Here is a 25,827-nt window from a genome sequence, read left to right as displayed (position 1 = left end):
CGAGGACAATGTAGTGCTCTGAGTGAATGTACCAGCAGAATCATCCATCAGCGGCTGTGCATCAGTGCACTCCATGTCAGATTCATCTTGGCCTGGGTAATTCACCATTTGACTTGATAATCCAGGCATGGTATGTGAAAACAGCTCCATGGAGTAATCAGTAGTATGGCCTGCGTCATCCTTCAATCTTGGTTGGGGTGAAGGACACAAGGAAAGGTGTGGTTCATGAACATGAGCCTCAGTGCTTTTACTTTTTACAACTGAAGAAGAGGAGGCGATAGAGCTGGAGGCTGAGTCAGCAATGTAAGACAAAACTTTTTCCTGATGCTCTGGCTTTAAAAGCGGTTTGCCAACTCCTAGAAAACTAAGCGTTCGAGGCCTTATGTAGCCAGACGATGACGCAGGGTCAGCACCTCCTGCATTCGGTCCTATTTTGCTCTTGCCACTACCATCAGATCCACCACCAACACCATCATTACCAGCTGCCAACCCCCGCCCAATTCCACGGCCTCTTCCACCAGCCTTCCTCATTTTTGGTAGAAATGTAGACAAAATCCAACAAACTATATAGTAATGTAAAACAAGGTACAAGGTGTCTATAGGGCAGGGGAGATTTTGAATTTCTGCACACACTTGTGGACAGTGGACACTTTTGGATTGTGTGAGGCCCACTGATATCTGAGCGCTATGTGACAGGCTCGATGGCACTGCTGTGACAAAAGTGACTAGAGGATAAGGGAGATTTTGAATATCTGCACACACTTTTGGACACTGGACACTTTTGGATTGTGTGAGGCCCACTGATATCTGAGCGCTATGTAACAGTCTCGATGGCACTGCTGTGACAAAAGTGACTAGAGGATAAGGGAGAATTGAATATCTGCACACACTTTTGGACACTGGACACTTTTGGATTGTGTGAGGCCCACTGATATCTGAGCGCTATGTGACAGGCTCGATGGCACAGCTGTGACAAAAGTGACTAGAGGATAAGGGAGATTTTGAATTTCTGCACACACTTGTGGACAGTGGACACTTTTGGATTGTGTGAGGCCCACTGATATCTGAGCGCTATGTGACAGGCTCGATGGCACTGCTGTGACAAAAGTGACTAGAGGATAAGGGAGATTTTCAATATCTGCACACACTTTTGGACACTGGACACTTTTGGATTGTGTGAGGCCCACTGATATCTGAGCGCTATGTGACAGGCTCGATGGCACTGCTGTGACAAAAGTGACTAGAGGATAAGGGAGATTTTGAATATCTGCGCACACTTTTGGACACTGGACACTTTTGGATTGTGTGAGGCCCACTGATATCTGAGCGCTATGTGACAGGCTCGATGGCACAGCTGTGACAAAAGTGACTAGAGGATAAGGGAGATTTTGAATATCTGCACACACTTTTGGACACTGGACACTTTTGGATTGTGTGAGGCCCACTGATATCTGAGCGCTATGTGACAGGCTCGATGGCACAGCTGTGACAAAAGTGACTAGAGGATAAGGGAGATTTTGAATTTCTGCACACACTTGTGGACAGTGGACACTTTTGGATTGTGTGAGGCCCACTGATATCTGAGCGCTATGTGACAGGCTCGATGGCACTGCTGTGACAAAAGTGACTAGAGGATAAGGGAGATTTTGAATATCTGCACACACTTTTGGACACTGGACACTTTTGGATTGTGTGAGGCCCACTGATATCTGAGCGCTATGTGACAGGCTCGATGGCACTGCTGTGACAAAAGTGACTAGAGGATAAGGGAGATTTTGAATATCTGCACACACTTTTGGACACTGGACACTTTTGGATTGTGTGAGGCCCACTGATATCTGAGCGCTATGTGACAGGCTCGATGGCACTGCTGTGACAAAAGTGACTAGAGGATAAGGGAGATTTTGAATATCTGCACACACTTTTGGACACTGGACACTTTTGGATTGTGTGAGGCCCACTGATATCTGAGCGCTATGTGACAGGCTCGATGGCACTGCTGTGACAAAAGTGACTAGAGGATAAGGGAGATTTTGAATATCTGCACACACTTTTGGACACTGGACACTTTTGGATTGTGTGAGGCCCACTGATATCTGAGCGCTATGTGACAGGCTCGATGGCACTGCTGTGACAACAGTGGCTAGAGGATAAGGGAGATTTTGAATATCTGCACACACTTTTGGACACTGGACACTTTTGGATTGTGTGAGGCCCACTGATATCTGAGCGCTATGTGACAGGCTCGATGGCACTGCTGTGACAAAAGTGACTAGAGGATAAGGGAGATTTTGAATATCTGCTCACACTTTTGGACACTGGACACTTTTGGATTGTGTGAGGCCCACTGATATCTGAGCGCTATGTGACAGGCTCGATGGCACAGCTGTGACAAAAGTGACTAGAGGATAAGGGAGATTTTGAATTTCTGCACACACTTGTGGACAGTGGACACTTTTGGATTGTGTGAGGCCCACTGATATCTGAGCGCTATGTGACAGGCTCGATGGCACTGCTGTGACAAAAGTGACTAGAGGATAAGGGAGATTTTGAATCTCTGCACACACTTTTGGACACTGGACACTTTTGGATTGTGTGAGGCCCAATGAATATCTGAGCGCTATGTTGTGACAGGCTCGATGGCACAGCTGTGACAAAAGTGACTAGAGGATAAGGGAGATTGGATTGCTTTTAAAAAAGCAGTTTGCGGAGCAGTGGGTAAACAGCAATGCCAGCCTGTCAGGAAGCCTTAGAAGGCAGCCCAACAACCAACACCACTGATACACCACTATATAGCCTCCCCTTGCACTGCACACACAGTGACTGGTGTGTTGTGCAGGCCAAATTGCTAGCAGCAGAAGCAGTTTTTTTTTCTTCTCAGCAGGACAAAAAAAAAAATTGGGATTGCTTTTAAAAAAGCAGTTTGCGGAGCAGTGGGTAAACAGCAATGCCAGCCTGTCAGGAAGCCTTAAAAGGCAGCCCAACAGCCAACACCACTGATACACCACTATATAGCCTCCCCTTGCACTGCACACACAGTGACTGGTGTGTTGTGCAGGCCAAATCGCTAGCAGCAGAAGCAGTTTTTTTGTCTTCTTCCCTGCCTAACGCTCTCCCTACTGAATCAGCAGCAACCTCTCCCTATACTAAGATCGGCAGAAGTAAGATGGCGGTCGGCGTGCACGCCCTTTTATACCCCCTGTGACGCCCACCAAAGCAAGCCAATCACTTGCATGCCCTTCTGAAAGATGGTGGTGACCCGTGCCTATGTCATCACGTTGCCCAGAGTGTCTGTGGATCCTGATTGGCTGAAAAAGAGCGCAAAACAAACTTTTGAAACGCGACTTTGGCGCATAAGTCGCCGACCTCGTGGCCGACCTCATCCTAGGGTCGGGTTTCGTTTCATGAAACCCGACTTTGCCAAAAGTCGGCGACTTTTGAATTTTTTCGACCCGTTTCGCTCAACTCTACCTCTGATGCTTAAAAGCCACAAATCTGTTTTCCTTGTAGGCAATACACAGTAAGATAAAACGAAAGTTGAAGACCCTCTACCTACCTCTAACCCTTGTCTACTATGTGGCTGAGATTCTCTAAGGCACCGAAGACCTTGGTATTGTATGAGCATTACAATGTACTGTATATAATATAGGGTGGCATTTATTAGGAGATTGTAAAGAATTATATAAGCACTATATAACGTTATTATTTACATATCATTATCAGACTTGAAACGTGAAGATCCCGTAACATCTTTTCTGACCTACCACGTGCCACTTATAACATTACATAACATAGTTAGTAAGGCCGAAAAAAGACATTAGTCCATCCAGTTCAACCTATAAAATTCTGTCAGAATAAATCCCCAGATCTACGTCCTTCTAAAGAACCTAACAATAACTGTAAGATACAATATTGTTACGCTCCAGGAAGACATCCAGGCCTCTCTTGAACCCTTCGACTGAGTTCGCCATCACCTCCTCCACCACAGTAAAGAATACTCTCCTATGTTAGTGGAAAAACCTTTTCTCCTCCAGACGCAGAGAATGCCCCCTTGTGACCGTCACCTTCCTTGGTATAAACAGATCCTCGGAAAGATATTTGTATTGTCCCCTGATATACTTATACATGGTTATTAGATCGCCCCTCAGTCGTCTTTCTTCTAAACTAAATAATCCTAATTTTGCTAATATCGCTGGGTATTGTAGTTCCCCCATCCCCTTTATTAATTTTGTTGCCCTCCTTTGTACCCGCTCTAGTTCCATTATATCCTTCCTGAGCACCGGTGCCCAAAACTGTACACAGTACCCCATGTGCGGTCTAACCAGAGATTTGTACAGAGGCAGTATAATGCTCTCATCATGTGTATCCAGACCTCTTTTAATGCACCCCATGATCCTGTTTGCCTTGGCAGCCGCTGCCTGGCACTGGCTGCTCCAGGTAAGTTTATCATTAACTAGGATCCCCAAGTCCTTCTCCATGTCAGATTTACCCAGTGGTTTACCGTTCAGTGTGTAATGGTGATATTGATTCCTTCTTCCCATGTGTATAACCTTACATTTATCATTGTTAAACTGCATCTGCCACCTTTCGGCCCAAGTTCCCAACTTATCCAGATCCATCTGTAGCAGAATACTATCTTGTCTTGTATTGACTGCTTTACATAGTTTTGTATCATTTGCAAATATCGATATTTTACTGTGTAAACCTTCTACCAGATCGTTAATAAATATGTTGAAGAGAATAGGTCCCAACACCGACCCCTGCGGTACCCCACTGGTCACAGCGACCCAGTTAGAGAATATACCATTTATAACCACCCTCTGCTTTCTATCACTAAGCCAGTTACTTACCCATTTACACACATTTTCCCCCAGAAAACATTGGTGTCTCCTAATACGTCACCAGAACCCAGTGTCAGACTGGGGTGCCAAGGACCCACCAGTAACCATGTCCAGGGCCCCAATTTTCAGCTATATTTAAATGTGACATTCTCCTCAATCACAAATGTATATGAAAATGAAGTGGGTAGATTGTAAATGAATTAGATGCCGCCTTTATCTGTACATAGTGATTCAAGTGTATGGTGCCAAGCACTGCTCATATAAGAGGGTGATGCTTACTCTCGCAAAGGGGCCCAGCGGAGGATTCTCCTGTTCTCCTGTGGGCTAGTCCACGCCTGTGGACCAGTCCAAACCTGCCAGGCCCCATGACCAATGTGCAACTGCTACCTCAACCTCATATATATGTTTATGTGTAATACATATAGCATTACTTTTATGGTATTTTTAGACTGGATCTTAGCTACTGAACTACGGACTATATAAGGTCACCAGCATGGGATACATTAGGTAGACATTTGGCAGAGAAGCAAAAATAATGTTAGGGTGCTTTATACAAGTATGTAACACTAATATCTAAGCATTGGAGCATTTTTTTTTATAAAAATTGCAATTAAATAGGATCTCACACTCGCCATATATGCATTTTCTTCATATAGTCTAAACTGCAGTGTTCTGTTATTCTCTTGTTCCTACACCTCTCCGTTCTCTAGATATGGCCCTCTGTTGTGAACTCATTTTATGGTCTGCCTCTGGTTTCTGGTGAGGGAACTGTTTGTGCTGACAGGAGTTGTGAGTTCTCTTTCCGGGCTCCCTCTGGTGGTGGCAGGAGGTAATGAAGCTGATCTAATTAACAGAGACCTGCCACCTGATAATGAGGACGACGATTGGACATCTGGAGTCTCAGACTGGATTTAAGACAGCCGACTCCCTATTCCCATGCTGGTGATTTTTTCCTGCCTCCTGAGGTCTTGGTTTCCACCTCAGTTCCTGTCTTCTCAAGCTAAGTTTTCTCTGCTAATATTCATATTTGATTTGGTTTTGTCTATTCAGTTTTTGTGTGGTCAGCCAGCCCCGGCTGGGGCTGTGCTGAATTACTACTCTTATGTTACTGTATGTGCCAGTTTGCTTTGTGTCCCTTATTAGATTGGCCTCTTTTTGCTCTGTTCTCAGAATATGCCAGAGTGCTGATATAGTGGGAGAAGTCTAATGACTTCAGGGGTTTTTTTTGCTATCAGAAGTGTTGGACATTTTTTGCAGGGTTTTTTGGCATGATTGCAGACAGTATTTTTCCTTTCCTGTCCTTTCTAGTTAGTGTGGGCCCCATCATTTGCTCAGCCTATTTTCCTACCTGTGTTTGTGCTTCATCTTGTTTCACCGTGAATACATGTGTGGGGGCTGTCTATTCCTTTGGGGTCTGCTCTGGGGCAGTTTAGATTTCCCCTTTTCTTGCTTTAGGTTTATTTAGTCCTCTGGCTGTGACGAGGCGTCTAGAATCATCGTAGGTACGCTTCACGGCTGCTGTTAGTTGTGTGGTTAGGATCAGGGGTCTGCAATCCGCGTAGTTACCAACCTCTCTGGTTTTATGTGACTTAGCTTGGTTTTGTTTTCCTCCTCGGTGACTCAATCATAACAGCCCTCTGTTCCCTGTCTATAAATTTAGTCTTTTTATTCAAGTGGTTGTGGTCTATAACGTCAAGATGATGACACCCAGTTGACTGAAAAGGCCAGATTTATATATAGAAAAAAGGAGGCTGAATCTCAGGTAAGGAGAGGCGCAGGACCAAAAGAAGAACAGCGGCATTTACACCCGGTAAACAAATATAAAAATTTTAAGATAACTGATGTGTCTGTCCTCTTTAAGAAAATATTAGGTATCAGTCATGGGCATGTTTTTTCATTTACTTGCGGTTTTTATCACTTTTTATTTTATATAATGGATATATACAGTACAGACCAAAAGTTTGGACACACCTTCTCATTCAAAGAGTTTCTTTATTTTCATAACTATGAAAATTGCAGATCCACTCTGAAGGCATCAAAACTGTGAATTAACACATGTGGAATTATATAATTAACAAAAAGTGTGAAACAACTGAAAATATGTTTTATATTGTAGGTTCTTCAAAGTAGCCACCTTTTGCTTTGATTACTGCTTTGCACACTCTTGGCATTCTCTTGATGAGCTTCAAGAGGTAGTCACTGGAAATGGTTTTCACTTCACAGGTGTGCCCTGTTAGGTTTAATAAGTGGGACTTCTTGCCTTATAAATGGGGTTGGGACCATCAGTTGTGTTGTGCAGAAGTCTGGTGGATACATAGTTGATAGTCCTACTGAATAGACTATTAGAATTTGTATTATGGCAAGAAAAAAGCAGCTAAGTAAAGAAAAACCAGTGGCCATCATCACTTTAAGAAATGAAGGTCAGTCAGTCCGAAAAATTGGGAAAACTTTGAAAGTGTCCCCAAGTGCAGTGGCAAAAACCATCAAGCGCTACAAAGAAACTGGCTCACATGAGGACCGCCCCAGGAAAGGAAGACCAAGAGTCACCTCTGCTGCGGAGGATAAGTTCATCCAAGTCACCAGCCTCAGAAATTGCAAGTTAACAGCAGCTCAGATTAGAGACCAGGTCAATGCCACACAGAGTTCTAGCAGCAGACACATCTCTACAACAACTGTTAAGAGGAGACTTTGTGCAGCAGGCCTTCATAGTAAAATAGCTGCTAGGACAGGCAACAAGCAGAAGAGACTTGTTTGGGCTAAAGAACACAATGAATGGACATTAGACCAGTGGAAATCTGTGCTTTGGTCTGATGAGTCCAAATTTGAGATCTTTGGTTCCAACCACCATGTCTTTGTGCGACGCAGAAAAGGTGAACAGATCGACTCTACATGCCTGGTTCCCACCATGAAGCATGGAGGAGGAGCTGTGATGGTGTGGGGGTACTTTGCTGGTGACACTGTTGGAGATTTATTAAAAATTGAAGGCATACTGAACCAGCATGGCTACCACAGCATCTTTCTTGCGGCATGCTATTTCATCTGGTTTGCGTTTAGTTGGACCATCATTTATTTTTCGACAGGACAATGACCCCAAACCCACCTCCAGGCTGTGTAAGGGCTATTTCACCAAGAAGGAGAGTGATTGGGTGCTACACCAGATGACCTGGCCTCCACAGTCACCAGACCTGAACCCAGTCGAGATGGTTTGGGGTGAGCTGGACGGCAGAGTGAAGGCAAAAGGGCCAACAAGTACTAAGCATCTCTGGGAACTCCTTCAATACTGTTGGAAGACTATTTCCGGTGACTACCTCTTGAAGCTCATCAAGAGAATGCCAAGAGTGTGCAAAGCAGTAATCAAAGCAAAAGGTGGCTACTTTGAAGAACCTAGAATATAAGACATATTTTCTGTTGTTTCACACTTTTTTGTTAATTATATAATTCCACATGTGTTACTTCATAGTTTTGATGCCTTCAGAGTGAATCTACAATTTTCATAGTCATGAAAATAACGAAAACTCTTTGAATGAGAAGGTGTGTCCAAACGTTTGGCCTGTACTGTATCTATATATATATAGCTCAGAAAAAAATAAAGGGAACACTTAAACATAGGATTCTATGTTTAAGTGTTTCCTTTATTTTTTTGAGCAGTATATATATATATATATATATATATATATATATATATGTATATATATATATAGATATGGTATATATTTTACTTTAACGGATGCGTGAAAGAATTATATATACAGTTGAACATACTGTGGGCTAAAAGGTCTGGGTGCCATTGACTTAAAAAAATAATGAGGCAAATAATGAAAACAAATGAAGCCTGAAAGGCCAAATGCTATTTATAGGGTCCATATAGCATGAGAGTCCATTCTATATGTATCGTTAGATCTTGCCCTTTAAGCATTTCTTATTCTATAAAAAAGTAATGATTTTCTTTACCACAGGTGTCTACGGTTACTATGGAAACCTTACAGCCTGTACAAGGTCTCCGTGGAGAGATACAGTTAACACCCCAGTTGCTTAATATTTCAATGTATCACGTCTCCAGAAAAAGTACTGGATTCTATAAATGAAGACATCTTTAGCGATACGAGGCGCCATCACCTATAAATATATAGCACAGTCAGTGTAACACAGGAACCGTCATGTCACAAATCTAACATCTCTGACTGCTCGTATCAAAGGAATTCTAACAATCTGTTATTTGACTCTACATCGCCTCCGATGGCTGAAAACGGTATTGCAACACTATTTTCAATTACAAATTGTTTTCTGTCCTGGTCACAATACATTTTATTTTTCTAATTATTTATTCAAGTCCACAACTTTAATTTCAGTGTCTGATACTATCTATGCGATAGCAAATTGTTCTCTACTGTTTCTTCACCCATGTTATATGGCCAACTTAAAGGAAATGTGTCTAGGAACAAATTTTGAAACAGACTGTTGTAGAAAGCTTTAAAGGGAATGGGTCATCAGAAAAATGATCTATTGTTTAAATCAGGCTTTGTTTAACCCCTTTCTGTCATGTGACGTACTATCCCGTCACATTACTATCCCGACACGTTAACCCCTTGCACACCATGGTCAAACACGATCGCGGGGTACCAGGGGTTAAAGGGAAGCATCGGCAAGGAGGGGGCTCCCTCCGTGCTTCCCTGAGATCCCCACAGCAGCGCAATGTGCAGCGCTGCTGTGGGGGGCTCCATCCCTGCAGGTCCCCGAATCCAAGATGGCGACGGGGACCTTCGGGGGCCTGCAGGTAGCCGGCTTCCTCAGTGCCTGCCAAGCGCAGGCATGAGGAAAGCCTGTGCAGTGCCTGTGACAGATCGATGATCTGTCTCAGTGATCTGTGATGTGACAGATCAGCGATCTGTCACATGACAGCTATGTCCCCCCTGGGACAATGTAATAAAGGAAAAAAAATGTACAAATAATTAAAAAAAAATCTCTAAATAAATTAAAAAAGAATATTCCCTAATAAATTCATTTTTTGGAAATAAAAAAAAACCAAAACAATAAAAGTAAACATATTTGGTATCGCCTCGTCTGTAACGACCCGCCCTATAAAACTGTCCCATTAGTAAACCCCTTTAGTGAACCCCTTAAAAAATAAAAATAAAAAACAAAGCAAAAAATAATGATTTATTATCATACTGCCAAACAAAAAGTGCAATAACACGCAATCAAAAAGACGCATATAAATATCCATGGTACGGCTGAAAATGTCATTTTATCCTGCAAAAAATTAGCCACCATACAGCATCATCAGCAAAAAAATAAAAAAGTTATAGCTCGCAGAATAAAGCGATGCAAAAATAATTATTTTTTATATAAAATTGTTTTCATTGCATAAAAGCGCCAAAGCATAAAAAACGACCTAAATGAGGTATCGCTGTAACCTTACTGACCCGAAGAATAAAACCGGTTTTTCAATTTTACCGCAAGTGGAACGGTGTAAACGCACCCCCCCAAAAGAAATTCATGAAACGCTGGTTTTTGTTCATTCTGCGTCACAAAAATCGGAATAAAAAGCGATCAAAAGATGTCACGTGCCCGAAAATTATACTAATAAAAACGTCAACTCGTCCCGCAAAAAATAAGACCTCACATGATTCTGTGCGTCAAAATATGGAAAAATTATAGCTCTCAATATGTGGTGATGCAAAAACTATTTTTACAATAAAAAGCGTCTTTTAGCGTGTGACAGCTGCCAAAAATAAAAACCGGCATAAATAGTAAATCAAACCCCCCCCGTTATCACCCCCTTAGTTAGAGAAAAATAATAAAATTAAAAGAAAATGTATTTATTTCCATTTTCCCATTAGGGCTAGGGTTAGGGCTGAGATTAGGGTTAGGGGTGTGTTGGGGTTCGGTTTGAAGTTATAATTGGGGGGTTTCCACTGTTTGGGCACATCATGTGCTCTCCAAATGCAACATGGTGTCTGATCTCAATTCCAGCCAATTCTGCGTTGAAAAAGTCAAATGGTGCTCCTTCCCTTCCAAGCTCTGCCATGCGCCCAAACAGTGTTTTACCCCCACATATAGGGTATCAGACTACTCAGGACAAATTGCAAAACAACTTTTGGGGTCCAGTTTCTCCTGGTACCCTTGGGAAAATAAAAAAATTGGTGACTAAAAGATCATGTTTGTGGAAAAAATACGATTTTTTTTATTTTCACGCCCAGGCATTCTAAACTTCTGTGAAGCACTGGGGGGTTCAAAGTGCTCACCACACATCTAGATAAGTTCCTTGGGGGGTCTAGTTTCCAAAATGGTGTCATTTGTGGGAGTTTCCACTGTTTTGGTACATCAGGGGCTCTCCAAACGCGACATGGTGTCCGATCTCAATTCCAGCCAAAAACGTCAAATGGCGCTGCTTCCCTTCCGAGCTCTGCCATGCGCCCAAATAAAGCTCAACAAAAAGATGATATATAGGCAATAATTGTATATAACAAAATAAGTTTATTAGAAAACAATTTAAAACCACATGCCAAGATATGGGGAAAGAAGGGAGTAGGCTATAGGCTCACCGCCATGATCATAAATCAACGTGCATAGCCAGTCAACAGACAGTACAATAATATATAAGAGGGGATGATGATGTGTCTGCTATGAACAATTAAATCAACATCATATCACAATAACATGGACAATTATAAATATAATAATTATTTCAAATGAGACCCTCATCTCCTTATGATAGTAACACCTGTGTACCCTAGGTAACATATAGCCAAACGTGGCTATGCACGTTGATTTATGATCATGGCGGTGAGCCTATAGCCTACTCCCTTCTTTCCCCATATCTTGGCATGTGGTTTTAAATTGTTTTCTAATAAACTTATTTTGTTATATACAATTATTGCCTATATATCATCTTTTTGTTGAGCTTCATCTGTATTTTGATGATGGGCGTATTTAATCCATATGCACATGACCCATGAGATTTATTGGTAAATATCATGTGTATTCGTCTGGTTTGTTGGTTATTCATGCGCCCAAATAGTGGTTTACCCCCACATGTGGGGTATCAACGCACTCTGGACAAATTGCACAATAACTTTTAGGGTCCTGTTAACCTTGGAAAAATAGAATTGAGGGTGAAAAGATCATTTTTGTGGAAAAAATATGATTTTTTAATTGTACGGCTGTACGTTATAAACTTCTGTGAAGCCCTTGTGGGTTCAAAGTTCTCACCTCATATCTAGATAAGTTCCTTGGGGGGTCTAGTTTCCAAAATGGGGTCACTTGTGGGAGGTTTCCACTGTTTAGGTACATCAGGGGCTCTCCAAATGTGACATGGCATCCGATCTGAATTCCAGCCAATTTTGCATTGAAAAAATCAAACGGCGCTCCTTCCCTTATGAGCTCTGCCATGCGCCGAAACCGTGGTTCCCCCCCACATATCAGGTATCAGCGTACTCAAGATAAACTGCACAATAACTTTTGCAGTCCAATTTCTCCTGTTACCCTTGGTAAAATAAAATAATTGAACCTGAATTATTTTTTTGTGAAAAAAAGTTAAATGTTAATTTTTTTTTTAAATATTCAAAAAATTCCTGTGAAGCACCTGAAGGGTTAATAAACTTCTTGAATGTGGTTTTGAGTAGCTTGAGGGGTGCAGTTTTTAGAATGTTGTCACTTTTGGGTATTTTCTATCATATAGATCCCGCAAAATGGCTTCAAATGTGATGTGGTCCCTAAAAATAAAATGGTGTTGCAAAAATGAGAAATCGCTGGTCAACTTTTAACCTTTATAACTTCCTAACAAAAAAAAATTTTGGTTCCGAAATTGTGCTGATGTAAAGTAAACATGTGGGAAATGTTAGTAATTAAGTTTTTTGTGTGCCGTATCTCTGTGATTTAAGGGCATAAAAATTCAAATTTGGAAAATTGCGAAATTTTCAAAATTTTTGCCAAATTTCCATTATTTTCCAAATAAACGCAAGTTATATGAATGAAATTTTACCACTAGCATGAAGTACAATATGTTACGAGAAAATGTCAGAATCACCGTGATCCATGGAAGCGTTCCAGAGTTATTACCTCATAAAGGGTCAGAATTGTAAAAATTGGCCCGGTCATGAACGTGCAAACCACCCTTGGGGGTTAAGGGGTTAATTGTTTTTTTTTTTTAAGATTTGGCAATTTTTTTCCTGATTTCAAAATCTTTAATAAAAACAAAAACTAGAAATTTTAATTTTCACACTGAGGCTTTGTTAGATTCGAACTTCCTGCTATTATAGAAAATGCACACTTAAATTAGCAGCGACAGGCTGACTCAGACGCTGTCTTTTGTATTCAAGCATCTGATGAGCATGTGCAAAGGTCATAGTAAGGGGAGGGGGTGGAGGTGAGCTGTGGTATCACCTATTGTGAATTGTGGATCCACATATTTTCTGTGGTATCAGTCATTGTACAAGATGAGGGGAAGGTGAGCTGTGATATCACCTATTGTGCATGGTAGATCCTGTGTTATCTACTGAATATAGAGGTTATCAGTCATTGATAACCTCCTCCAACAAAGACATTTAGGACTTCACATACAGGCGTCAATTTTAAGTTAAACATTTTTAAATTTTCTGAAAATATTCCAATGTCCATCTGAACCTTCCATGGATAACATTTTAGAGAAAAATGGTAAAGGGTAAGACGACTATGAGTACGACACCTCCACCCCCTATAATATACACAATTTTGTTTGTTTCCTTCTGCGTGGCCTGGGCTGGGTTGCAGGCTATTTAAGCTCCTGAAAGCCTGCAGTCCACTTCCAGTTATTTGACTTGCTCCTAGACAATATTTCAGTATCTTGCTTTGACTCCTTGTAGACATTCCTGATTTTTGACCGCCTCTCATTTTTTGACCACTCTGCTGCCTTGTCATTTTGTTCCTGTACTGACCACCTAGTTTTTACCTGGCTACTACTCTACTTGCCATCTCATACCACTAACTTGCTGCTAACTCCGCAGTCCTTGAAATCTTGAAAGCAGAGTAGTTGAGGCCAAGCTTGTTCGTGGGAGCCCTCTTTGAAGCTGCCAACTGACCTTGCACAGTATTACCATTACACGCTTAAATTATCAACCATTTATTGAATACTGGTGATAATTTTTAGACTGGTTTTGGTCTCACCACTGGGACCCCAACTATTTGCCAAAATGAGGGCTTGGTTTTCCCCAATCTCCCCTGACTGCCAAACCACGGGCAGGAGGAGTTTAATTCCTTTGCTATGCCACTCTGTTCTAAGTTGACAACACTTAAGATATGAAGGTAGCTAAATACAGAACCACACTCAACTATCTTCATCAGTGCCATGAACTTGGAATAGAAAATCATGGGGCATGTGCAACAAGCCAATCCACTAAGCTCCTCTTGGCTGCTGTCTTGTGGCACCAAATCTAGGTTTCAGTGGGAGTTCAAGATGTAATAATGTGTGGAAAGGTGAAAATTGATTCTTGATGCTTTTGCTCAGTTGGTGGCCCAAGCCCTGTATCGAAATACCATGATGAAGGCATCTGGAGCAAATGCCTCCTAACTTTTCTAGTGGAGGGTGTCTATAAGTATACAACCACCCACTATTGGAACAAATATTAGCATTCACTCTCATACATTTCATTGTGAAATAGTGAAACTGCCAAAGGAGAGACCTCCCTGCTTTGTACATCATGGGAGTCCTCATATGACAGAACCCATTAATGTGACTGACACATCCTAATCATCTTTGTTTGGGTGGAGAACATCTTTAAGAAATGAGAATAGATACATTATCAATATTTAATATATGTAATAAAGGAGATCAGATACCTTATTTCCTACCTGGGTGAAGAAAGGCTCGTATATCTCCACACCTTTATCAGAGCCTTGTAGAAGGATCTCCTCTCCCCGTTTCCAGCTGTACCGGACTGGTGGATTGGAGTTAGCAATGCAACGCAAGAAAACAGTTCTTTCATAGTAAAATTGTTCCTTGGCTTCTCCTATGCTTTGATGTACGGTCACAATGGGATCATCCAAATCTGAAAATGAAATGGTACAAGGAGAAGATTATGTAAGATACTTTAGCTGAATAAACACCTTACCGACTAGCGGAGCCTTGATTCACCAGCGAGCTCCAGGAGGAAATGCTGTTGGGATAAAGATGTATGTTACCGAGACTTTTGTGTAGAGCAACAGAACGTGGGAACAATTTTTGCAATTACAAACAGAATTTCTACTTTCCGGTTGCCCACAGAGGGATATTTTTTAAAACTACAAGCTCTGATTTGATAGGTTGCAAGACATGTAATGCATTATTAAAGGGGCATTCCTGTTTAAACAGAAGATAATTGTTAGATTGGTGTGGGTCAGAGTTCTGGGAACTCAACTGATCAACAAAAGTCCCTTGTTTGCCCCAGATAGGAGTGATTGATTATGTATGCGCCGTGGTGCTCCAGTCAGTCAATGGCACTAATGAAGCTAGCCTAAGGGCACAGTTATACTAAGCGACGCACCAGGGATCCCGACAACGATACGACCTGGTAAGGATCGCTGGTACGTCGCTAAATGGTCACTAGTAAGCTGTCAAACAGACAGATCTACTCAAAGACGCAGCAGCGATCCGGTGATCCGTATAACGACCTCGGCGGTCGTTGGGACCTTGTCACACAGCAGCTATTTTGACGACTCACACCTGCGTCCCCGAGTTCTGCGTCACCAACGAGGTTGTCATGCTGGCCAGCAGGATGCCAACGATCAAAAAATGGCCTGGGACATTCGGGCACGATCAGCGATATCCAGCGGAGGGGCCGGTCGCCACTATGTGTCACATGTAGCAAGATCGCTGGCAAGATCGCTGTTGCGTCACAAAATCAGTGACATTTCAGCGATCTTGCTAACGATCTCATTATCTGAGATGGGGCCTTAATACTACTCTCATTAGCGCATGCGCAGGCAGAGTACTAAGACCTCTAATGATCTACAAGAAGGGAGCCCATGTTCATCGTTTCTCCCAGCTAGACATGATTAACTATGCATGTGCCCTGCTGCTCGATTTAGTTGATGGCACTGATGAAGATAGCCCAATGTTGCTTTACCTGATGTCATCAGCGCATACGCAACTAGAGTTCTGGGTCCTTGAATGATCTACAAGAGGGGAACCCATGTCCCTCGTTTCTCCCAGCTATGAGGAATTGCCTGGAGTGGTTATGCATGTGCCATGCTGCTCCATTCAGTTAATGGTACTGATGAAGATAACCCACTATTTTGCTCATTGGTTCATGCACAACAAATGTTATGAGATCTCGAATGATCGATTAAAAGGGAAACCATGTCCCTCAGTCAAGAGGAATTGAATGGATTGATTATATATTGCCCTGCTGATCCATTCAATTGATGGCAATGATCAAGAAAGCCCAGTAGAGTGCTCATCGGCACATACACAAGCAGTACTCCGATCAACTCCTCCTTACCATGGTCCTGTGATGGGACAAATGGTGAGGGTCCAAACAGTGTGATCCGTACTGATCCAACAGTTATATCACCTACCTACTGGAGAAGTGGTTTATCTTCTATTTTAGAATAACTCTTAAACAGAATACTGCCTACATTTTAGTGCCTATTGCAGGCTGTCATGGTCACGTGTGACTGGACACACCGCCTCCAACAGGGCGAATTTATATGACACACGTGACCCTGGATACACCGCCTCCAGCAGGGCGAATTTAAATAATAGAACGTGCAGCCAGATTCACCGCCTCCAGCAGGCGAATTTCAGTATAAAGGGGAAAGCCAGGAAAACAACTACAATGGTGGCCCTGCGATAGGGAATGGGGACATGGAGACCTCCTGCACTCCCCTGAGTCAGTGTCTCTACACTCCTAATGATCCCTAGGCCGGTTCCGCACCGGGCGCCGATCAGGATACCTGAAATCCCTAGCTCGCCCTGAACCAATCCCTTACTAGTGAAGTGGACGGCGCAGAAACTAATCCCACCACTGCACTAAAGCACACATTGAGGAAAGTGACAAACAGGGAAACACCACTTAGCTTTGCTCTGTTGCTAATGCTCCCAGCAACAGAGTGCATCTATTCCTCCAACCGGATCCAACACCTGAGTGCAGCTTTCCAGCAACAGAGTCCAGCATCCGAGTGCAGCTCTCTTCCAGCAATAGAGTCCAGCATCTGAGTGCAGCTTTCACCATAGCTGCCACTCCACCAAGCTTTGCAAGAACTCCTTGCTGACACCATAGCTGCCACTCCACCAAGCTTTGCAAGAACTCCTCGCTGACACCATAGCTGCCACTCCAGAATTCTGACTGAGCTGCCCGGGACTCTTCTCAAGTTCCTTCCTTCACCAAGGATGGTTGGAAAAGACCAATATCACCAACAGTGAGTGAACACACCTGACACTCCTTTATAGGAAAGCCAGAGCAAAAACACCTGCTAGTGATTCCCGTGTAATAACGCTAGCCATCACCGGGGGCAAACTAGAACAAAAGACACCACTGTGCACTGACCCTAATGGCCACGGGGGGGCAAAACCAACCCTGAGCAAACAGCTCAAAGGAAAAAAACAAAGGTTACTTATTCAAAACCTGTCATATCCAAACTGGATCATGACACAGGCTTGGAGATGGTCGTACGCGACTAACCTCTTTGGTGTTTTTAAATTACGTTTCATCATTAAAATGATGTAATGCATCAGTTTTGCTTAGAAAGTGCCTTTAGTGTGTAACTAGAAAACCATCGCTGACTTTGAAATGGCACCACTCTAGTCTAAAGGCTGAGTCTGGTATTACAGCTCATTTCCATTTAAGTTAAGAAAAGCATGTAAAAGGGAATTTATTAATTTAATTTACATTTTTCATATTAAAAATTCACTGTACATGACCCTAAAAATGTCACAATAATTTGTACAACTCGTTTAAATTATACGTCCCTTTGAGCACTAATCATAAAAAAAGCAACCTGGCTGAAAACCTCATTCAACAAATTCAGCTCATGAGTCCTCATGTTAAAGGGGTTATCCAGGCTCAGGGTACACAATGGCAGTCACTCTATATGACAGACATGTCAATCTTCACAGCACACACAGTGCGCGCTGTAAGGATTCTCCTGTGACAGCGGGCGATTTGCATACTTCCGGCCTCATTCTGACTAGACATGTCCAGCATGCCAGGAATGACGAGAAGGCTGTGCATGCGCTGCTTTTTCAATTTACTTGAATGAGAATTCTCAAAATAGCTAAGCGCACTTTGCAGGACAGTCCTAAATAATATGGGACCTTGGGAAAACCGTGTTGGTTGGCATAGCTATACACAGTACCAGCATCAGTAACCCTGGGCAGAGAGCAGTGCCTGATATTGCAAATCAGCTTCCTTGACGGGAGCAAGACAGAGCTGCACTACCAGAAATAACCAGTAGACTGGGTGTGGCGCTGTTTTGGAACTGAAATAGCCATTGTTCTTGTTACGGGCTGGCGGAACGCACCAAATAATAAAGATGGTATTTAGGTGCGTTCGCAGCCCGGGGTCCACCGTGCAGAGGTGTTAACTGCTGCTCGGTAATGGCGGACGCAATATGGTGGTATAATAATGGAACACACGGGGTTAACCTCACCCAACGTGTACAGAGGCAGACTCTGTTTTCTCACAGAGCCGCACATCCACCAAATAATAAATGCCGTAGCCTGTTATTGCTCACAGAGCTCAACAGTATGAGCGCTAGCGTATAGTCACAGAACTCAGCCCTTAGACCGCAGGACTGAAGTCCCTCTAGACCGCTAGCGCTCAGCACCGTGACTGCGATGCCAGCAAGGGTTAAATAAATTACATGTGCAAGTGTGCACAGTGCCGCTCAGGTGGACGCCACTAATCGCCCTGGGTTGGGCCAGGTAAGCGCACAGGTTGCGCAAGGCGTTGCAACGGCGTGGCTGTCACTTGCCGCGGTTCGATAGTGCCCTGTAGTGGGCGACACTATCGGACGCTAGTGTGCAGAAGGCTGGTATGCACTGTGGCCTATAGACTAGCCATTGGCAGGCGCTGACTCAGACTCTAAATCCTACCAACATATGTATCAAAAGGGAAGGGGTTTCATAATGAGTCAGTCACCAGATACATGCATCCATCATTATACACTCTAAACCAGGGGTCCCCAACCTTTTTTGCACCAGGGACCGGCTTCAAGCAAGACCATTCTTCCATGGCCCGGCAGGGCGAGAATGGAGGCGTGTCAGGGGCGGGGCTTTGGTCATAAGGGGGCGGGGCTATGGACAGGTTTAGTAGTCAGTGCATACTTATCATAATATAACATTTATAATGTGAATGAGACTCAACTCACCATAGGTTTTGAAGTGGGAGCACTGGGCTTGTTTCCATGTATCAGTGGGAGCACTGGGCTTGTTTTCCTCCAACAAGACGGTCCCATCTAGGGGTGATGGGAGACAGCATGGCTCTGCTCCCACCCTTGTATACATGGCTTCGCTCACACCCTTGCATGCATGACTCAGCTCCCACCCTTGTATACATGGCTCCACTCTCCCTCCCTTGTATACCTGGCTCTGCTTCCACTCTCCCATCCTGTATACATGGCTCTACTCTCCCTCCCTTGTATATATGGCTCCGCTCCCACTCTCCCTCCCTTGTATATATGGCTCCGCTCCCATTCTCCCTCCCTTGTATATATGGCTCCGCTCCCACTCTCCCTCCCTGGTATATATGGCTCCGCTCCCATTCTCCCTCCCCTGTGTATATGGCTCCCCTCCCATTCTCCCTCCCCTGTATATATGGCTCCGCTCCCACTCTCCCTCCCTAGTATATATGGCTCCGCTCCCATTCTCCCTCCCCTGTATATATGGCTCCGCTCCCACTCTCCCTCCCTTGTATATATGGCTCCGCTCCCATTCTCCCTCCCCTGTGTATATGGCTCCGCTCCCATTCTCCCTCCCCTGTATATATGGCTCCGCTCCCACTCTCCCTCCCTTGTATATATGGCTCTGCTCCAACTCTCCCTCCCTTGTATATATGGCTCTGCTCCCACTCTCCCTCCCCTGTGTATATGGCTCCGCTCCCACTCTCTCTCCCTTATATTTATGGCTCCGCTCGGCTCCCCCATCCTCCCCATCATACCCTCACGTCGCTGAACTTCCTTCCCGTCGCTGCACGTCCCTGCATCTCGCGGCGCTTCAGCTTCTTCCTGTGCGGAGCGGTCACGTGCTACCGCTCATTAAGGTCCATGAATATGGACGCCACGCCTATGGGAGATGAGTGGCGTCCATATTCATGACCTTAAATGAGCGGTAGCACGTGACCGCTCAGCGCTGGATGAAGCCGCCACGGGATGCAGGGTGAGTATCAGCTGCTGCACCACCCCCCGGCTCCCCTTGTGTCCGCGGACCGGCAAGGGCACTGCAACGGCCCGGTGCTGGGCCGCGGACCGGCGGTTGGGGACCCCTGCTCTAAACTATTTGAGTCTATCCTAGCGCATGGCCGCACGGCCATGCTGCTCTTTTATAGCTGCATCCTTCCGAGACCTTCCTGACCTTTCAGATGGTCCAATCCGAGCTGGAGAAGGACCTGAGCATGTGACCTCCAATCTCCAAAGAGAGATCGTCCCACGGGCATGCTCAGTGGAGCGAAAGGAGGACTTAGTCCCTGGAGTGGCTCGCTGCTGGCCAGCATGCGTAGTCAACTCTGAACCAGAGGTGGCAGCAGCAACTTATCCTACACTGCTGGTCTGGGCAGAGTCCCTGGCCCAACGAGTCTGCTGAGCAGGCTCCACGGCAGCTGAAGAAGAAGGGAGACTGCTGTGTGCAAGGCTCTGGATTCCTGCTGTGCAATGGCCGTAACCTGACGCTTAACAGTTCTTTAAGATTTAGGAAAATGGATAATCTGTTGTCCTCTGCAGCACAAACTCATCTGTGCCCCATCTGTATGCATACGCTCTGGTTATGAGTCACGATACAGACCCCTAAGAGGACGTCAGGTAATTACAATTCTCCATGTTTAAGCAGTGCTGACACTGAGGGCTCGCATGGAAAATATCATTAGAAGATGGCAAAGGTCCCATATGTTTAATAAGCATTGTACCATCGTCATGCTGGGTATTATATTACGTAGCAGTCAGTTCAGATGCAGCAGAGCTGAATGTGTCTCTTAACTGTGTTTTGTGCATGGAGAAATCTCATAAAGGGGAATTTAAAGTGGTTTTCTCACAAGAAACATTAATGGGTGCATTGTAATATACAAAGTTGCTGCAGAACCTCATAATATCTTAATACACACTTCAGCTGCCGCAGAACCTCATAATCTATATATATATAAACGCCTTATCGTGTCTGTCTGTAACCGAAATCGCGGGCCGCCGATTGGTCGCGGCCGCCAGGCTCAGCGACAGGCGCAGCTGTTTTAATGGTAAGGCTAGTTTCACACTAGCGTTTATTCGACGCAGTGCATGGCTCCGCTAAGCCCCGCCCCATCCGGTCATCGCCGCCTACTATCGCACATGGACGCTTGCGATCTGCGCACCGTATCTTTAGCATAGGGTGCGCAGATCGTGCACTGGCCGTGCGCTAGTAGGATTTTGGCGTACGCTGCGCACTTTTGAAGGTGCGCCCGTGCGTGCCGAACGCAGCATGTTGCATTTCAGCGCGCACGGCGCACCTTCAAAAGTGCGCAGCGCACGCCAAAATCCTACTAGCGCACGGCCAGCGCACGATCTGCACACCCTATGCTAAAGATTGGGTGCGCAGATCGCAAGCGTCCATGTGCGATAGTAGGTGGCAATGACCGGATGGGGCGGGCAGGGAGCCGGCAGGGGGTGGGGCTTAGCGGCGTCGTGCGCTGCGTCGAATAAACGCTAGTGTGAAACTGGCCTGAGCTGCGCCTGCCGCTGATTGGTCCAGGGCGTGACCAATCAGCGGCAGGCGCAGGCCTTAATCTGTAAAAAAGAGAATTAAAATTAAAAGAAGTTATTCTCACCTTCCGACAGCCTCCTGTCTTCTTTCCATGCGCCCGGCCTCGCGTTCCCAGTAATCCTTTACGGCTTAGACCGCTGATGACGTCACACTCGCGAGAGCGAGAAAGAAGACCGACGTCACTCTCGCGAGAGAAAGAAAGAAGACCGACATCATCAGCGGTCTAAGCCGCAAAGCATTACTTGAAACACGAGGCCGGGCACATGGAAAGAAGACAGGAGGCCATCGGAAGGTGAGATTAACTTTTTTTTATTTTTTAATATTATTTTTGTACAGGGCCGCGGCAGTGATTGGTCGCGGCTACAGGGCCGCATTGCTGATTGGTCGCGGACAAAGGGCCGCGACGCTGATTGGTCGCGGCTACACGGAAAGGGGGGTGAGGGGACCATGCATACCAGGATTGGGGGGTTGAGGGGACCATGCATGCCAGGATTGGGGGGTGAGGGGACCATGCATACCAAGAAAGTTGGGTGAGGGGACCATGCATACCTGGATAGGGGGGTGAGGGTACCATGCATACCACGAAAGGGCGGTGAGGGGACCATGCATACCAAGAAAGGGGGGTGAGGGGACCATGCATACCAGGAAAGCGTGGTGAGGGGACCATGCATACCAGGATTGTGGGGAGAGAGGACCATGCATACCAGGACTGGGGGGTGAGGGGACCATGCATACTCCAAAAGGGGGATAAGAGGACCATGCATACCAGGATTGGGGGGTGAGGGGACCATGCATATTAGGAAAGGGGGGTGAGGGGACCATACATACCAGGAAAGGGGGTAACGGTGAGCATACATACCAGGACTGGGGTGTGAGAGGACCATGCATACCAAGAAAGGGGGGTGAGGGGACCATGCATACCAGGATAGGGGGTGAGGGGACCATGCATACCAGGACTGGGGGGTGAGGGGACCATGCATACTCCAAAAGGAGGGTAAGAGGACCATGCATACCAGGATTGGGGGGTGAAGGGACCATGCATATCAGGAAAGGGGGGTGAGGGGACCATGCATACCAGGATAGGGGGGTAAGGGGACAATGCATACCAGGAAAGGGGGGTGAGGGGACCATGCATACCAAGAAAGGGGGGTCAGGGGACCATGCTTACCAGGATAGGGGGGTAAGGGAACCAAGCATACCAGGATAGGGGGGTGAGGGGACCATGCATACCAGGATTGGGGGTGAGAGGACCATGCATACCCCGAAAGGGGGGTAAGAGGACCATGCATACCAGGAAAGAGAGGTGAGAGGACCATGCATTCCAGGATTGGGGGGTGAGAGGTCCATGCATTCCAGGATTGGGGGGTCAGGGGACCATGCATACCAGGTTAGGGGGTTGAGAGGTAGCATGCATATCAGGATTGGGGGTGAGAGAACCATACATATCAGGATTGGGGGTGAGAGAACCATACATATCAGGATTGGGGGGTGCATTATTGCATTATTATTAAATCTTCAAAAATAAACTGCATATATATTCTAGAATACCCGATGCATTAGAATCGGGCCACCATCTAGTATGATAATACACATCTCAGCTGCTGCAGAGCCTCATAGTACATGGCAGCTACCACAAAATTTCATAATATACCTCACCTGAGGCAGGACCTCATAATAAACACCTCAGCTGCTGCAGAACCTCATAATACACCTCAGCTGCTGCAGGACCTCATAATACACCTCAACTGCTGCAGAACCTCATAATACACCTCAGCTGCTGCAGAGCCTCTTCATACACCTTGGCTGCTGTAGATCCTCATCAGACATACCTCGCTGCGGCAGAATCTCATAATACACCTCAGCTGCTGCAGAACCCCATAATACACCTCAGCTGCTGCAGGAACCTCATACTACATACCTCAGTTGCTGCAGAACTTCATAATACATACTTCAGCTGCTGCGGAACCTCATAATACACACCACTGCTGAAGAATCTCAGTAATACACAACAAAGCTGCTGCAGAACCTCATAATACACCTCATCTGCTGCAGAACCTCTTAATACACACCTCAGCTGCTGCAGGACCTCATAATACACATCTCAGCTACTGCAGAACCTCATAATAAACCTCAGCTGCTGCAGAACATCATATTACACACCTCAGCTGCTGCAGAACCTCATAACATACACCTAAGCTGCTGCAGGACCTCATAATATTCACCTCAACTGCTGCAGAACCTCATAATACACCTCAGCTGCTGCAGAACCTCTTAATAAACCTCAGCTGCTGCAGGACCTCATGATAAACTTCAGCTGCTGCAGAACCTCATAATATACACCTCAGCTGCTGCAGAACCTCATAATACACCTCAGCTGCTGCAGAACCTCACAATATACACTTCAGCTGCTGCAGAACCTCATAATACACACCCCAGCTTCTGAAAAATCTCCGTAATAGACCTCAGCTGCTGCAAAACCTCATAATACACCTCAGCTGCTGCAGAACCTCATAATACAACTCAGCTGCTGCAGAACCTCGTAATACGCTTCAGCTGCTGCAGAACCTCATAATCATAATACACCTCAGGTGCTGGAAAATGGAATAAAACCTGCCCTTTTCTACCAAAAGAAGTTCTGCAGCAGCACAGGTGTATCTTTTAAGGAATATTGATCTATACTTTACATGCAGCTCTGTGATGACATTTCGTTGTTTTGTATTATATATCACTCCTTCTAGTGTGGGGCTTTATCCCATATACTGTGCATCATGGGTATATGACGTCCTATACAGTATTGTTTCATTCCACATCCACATTATCCTAACAATATCTGAAAAGATCAAGAATAGACACAAGGCACCGGGCTCCTGTAATTTCTAGAAAGGTTAGGAATATTTGCTAAGCCCGGCTCACTGGCACAGATAGACAGACAGCTGCAGCCTCCCCTGGATTGCACGTGTGGCCAACGCATCTGGGCCGAAAAGAGCAAATAAAGTAAGGACAGATTTCATTACAAGTTCTCCCTGCGATATTGGAACCAGCACCAGTTCAATCTCTAAGAAGCCCCAGCACTGAGAATTCACCCAAGAAGCATCCTAAACAGCAATTATTATACCCAATGGTTATTAGATTCATGGGGTTTTAAGTAGCAAACTTTGACCCACTCGTTTCCTAATTCATTCACTCATTCTCTAGTACACAAATTAATTTAATCAATTAATATCATAGCCTCCAGTATATTATCTTTATCCTTAGGCTGGAGTCACTCTAGCGATCTTAAAATCAGTCCGATTTAGATGTAGGAGAGTCAGACGAGTGTCATGCCTTTTTTATGCGAGTACAATCTGATTTTTCACATCTATCATCCGATTTACATCTGAATGCAGTGCGATCGCGATCCGATTCCAATGCGATTTTAACATGAGCTTTTACATAGAGAAATTCTCCAAGTCATTTACACATCGTTTTCTAAGGCCTGTTTCACAACTCCGTTGTTGGCGGACAGTTGGCATCCGACAAAAACGAAAATTAACGGATCCTCCTCCGTTGTGACATACGGATGTCAGCGGACGCTAATATGGACGGATCCGCCGAAGATGAAAAATTTAAAGCGACCGTGGTCTGGAGAGAGAGAGAGAGAATGGCATTTCATGGTTAAAATGCTTCTGGGAGTAAAGCTTCCGGGTATGCGCACTTAAAATTAGCGGACCGTCAAGGAAAAATAACGTTGCATTGTCCGTCTCATCCGCCTGGAAGCCGTTAAAATGTAACTAATGTAAGTCTATATGGGAAAAAACGGATCTGCCCCTTTTTTGGCGGATCCGTTTTTTTATAAAATTGGCGGATTTTGACTGACGACAAAAAACGGGAGTATGAAACAGGCCTAAGGCTAGTTTCACACTAGCGTTTCCTGGAGCTGCGGAGGGATGCACACGGCTGCCGTGAAGCTCCGCCCATGGCCGCCCCTCCTCCGGTCATGACGCTGCGTGCGACCTGCGTACCCTATCTTTAGCATTGGGTATGCAGGCTGTGCGCAGGTATGTGTTTGCCGGCGCATGCGTCCTTTTGATGGTGAAACCAATCGCA

The 25,827-nt window shown here is 44.9% G+C and overlaps 1 protein-coding gene across 2 annotated transcripts in view; it reads right to left on the bottom strand.

Annotated features, from left to right (window-relative positions):
* MDGA2 (MAM domain containing glycosylphosphatidylinositol anchor 2) overlaps positions 1-25,827 on the bottom strand; it is a 1,066,479-nt gene that overhangs the window by 438,342 nt on the left and 602,310 nt on the right. Inside the window, exon 4 of one of the 2 annotated variants that reach the window (XM_073577764.1) lies at positions 14,658-14,866. In XM_073577764.1, coding sequence (XP_073433865.1) covers positions 14,658-14,866 — 209 coding nt within the window. The remainder of the gene's footprint in view (positions 1-14,657; positions 14,867-25,827) is intronic. The other variant, XM_073577765.1, reaches the window with a different exon arrangement.

The sequence above is a fragment of the Dendrobates tinctorius genome, unplaced genomic scaffold (assembly GCF_039654945.1).
Source record: "Dendrobates tinctorius isolate UK_male_01 unplaced genomic scaffold, ASM3965494v1 ptg000057l, whole genome shotgun sequence".
Lineage (NCBI taxonomy): Eukaryota > Metazoa > Chordata > Amphibia > Anura > Dendrobatidae > Dendrobates > Dendrobates tinctorius.
Note: the sequence above shows the minus strand (reverse complement) of the source record. Positions and strands in the feature narration are given on the sequence as shown.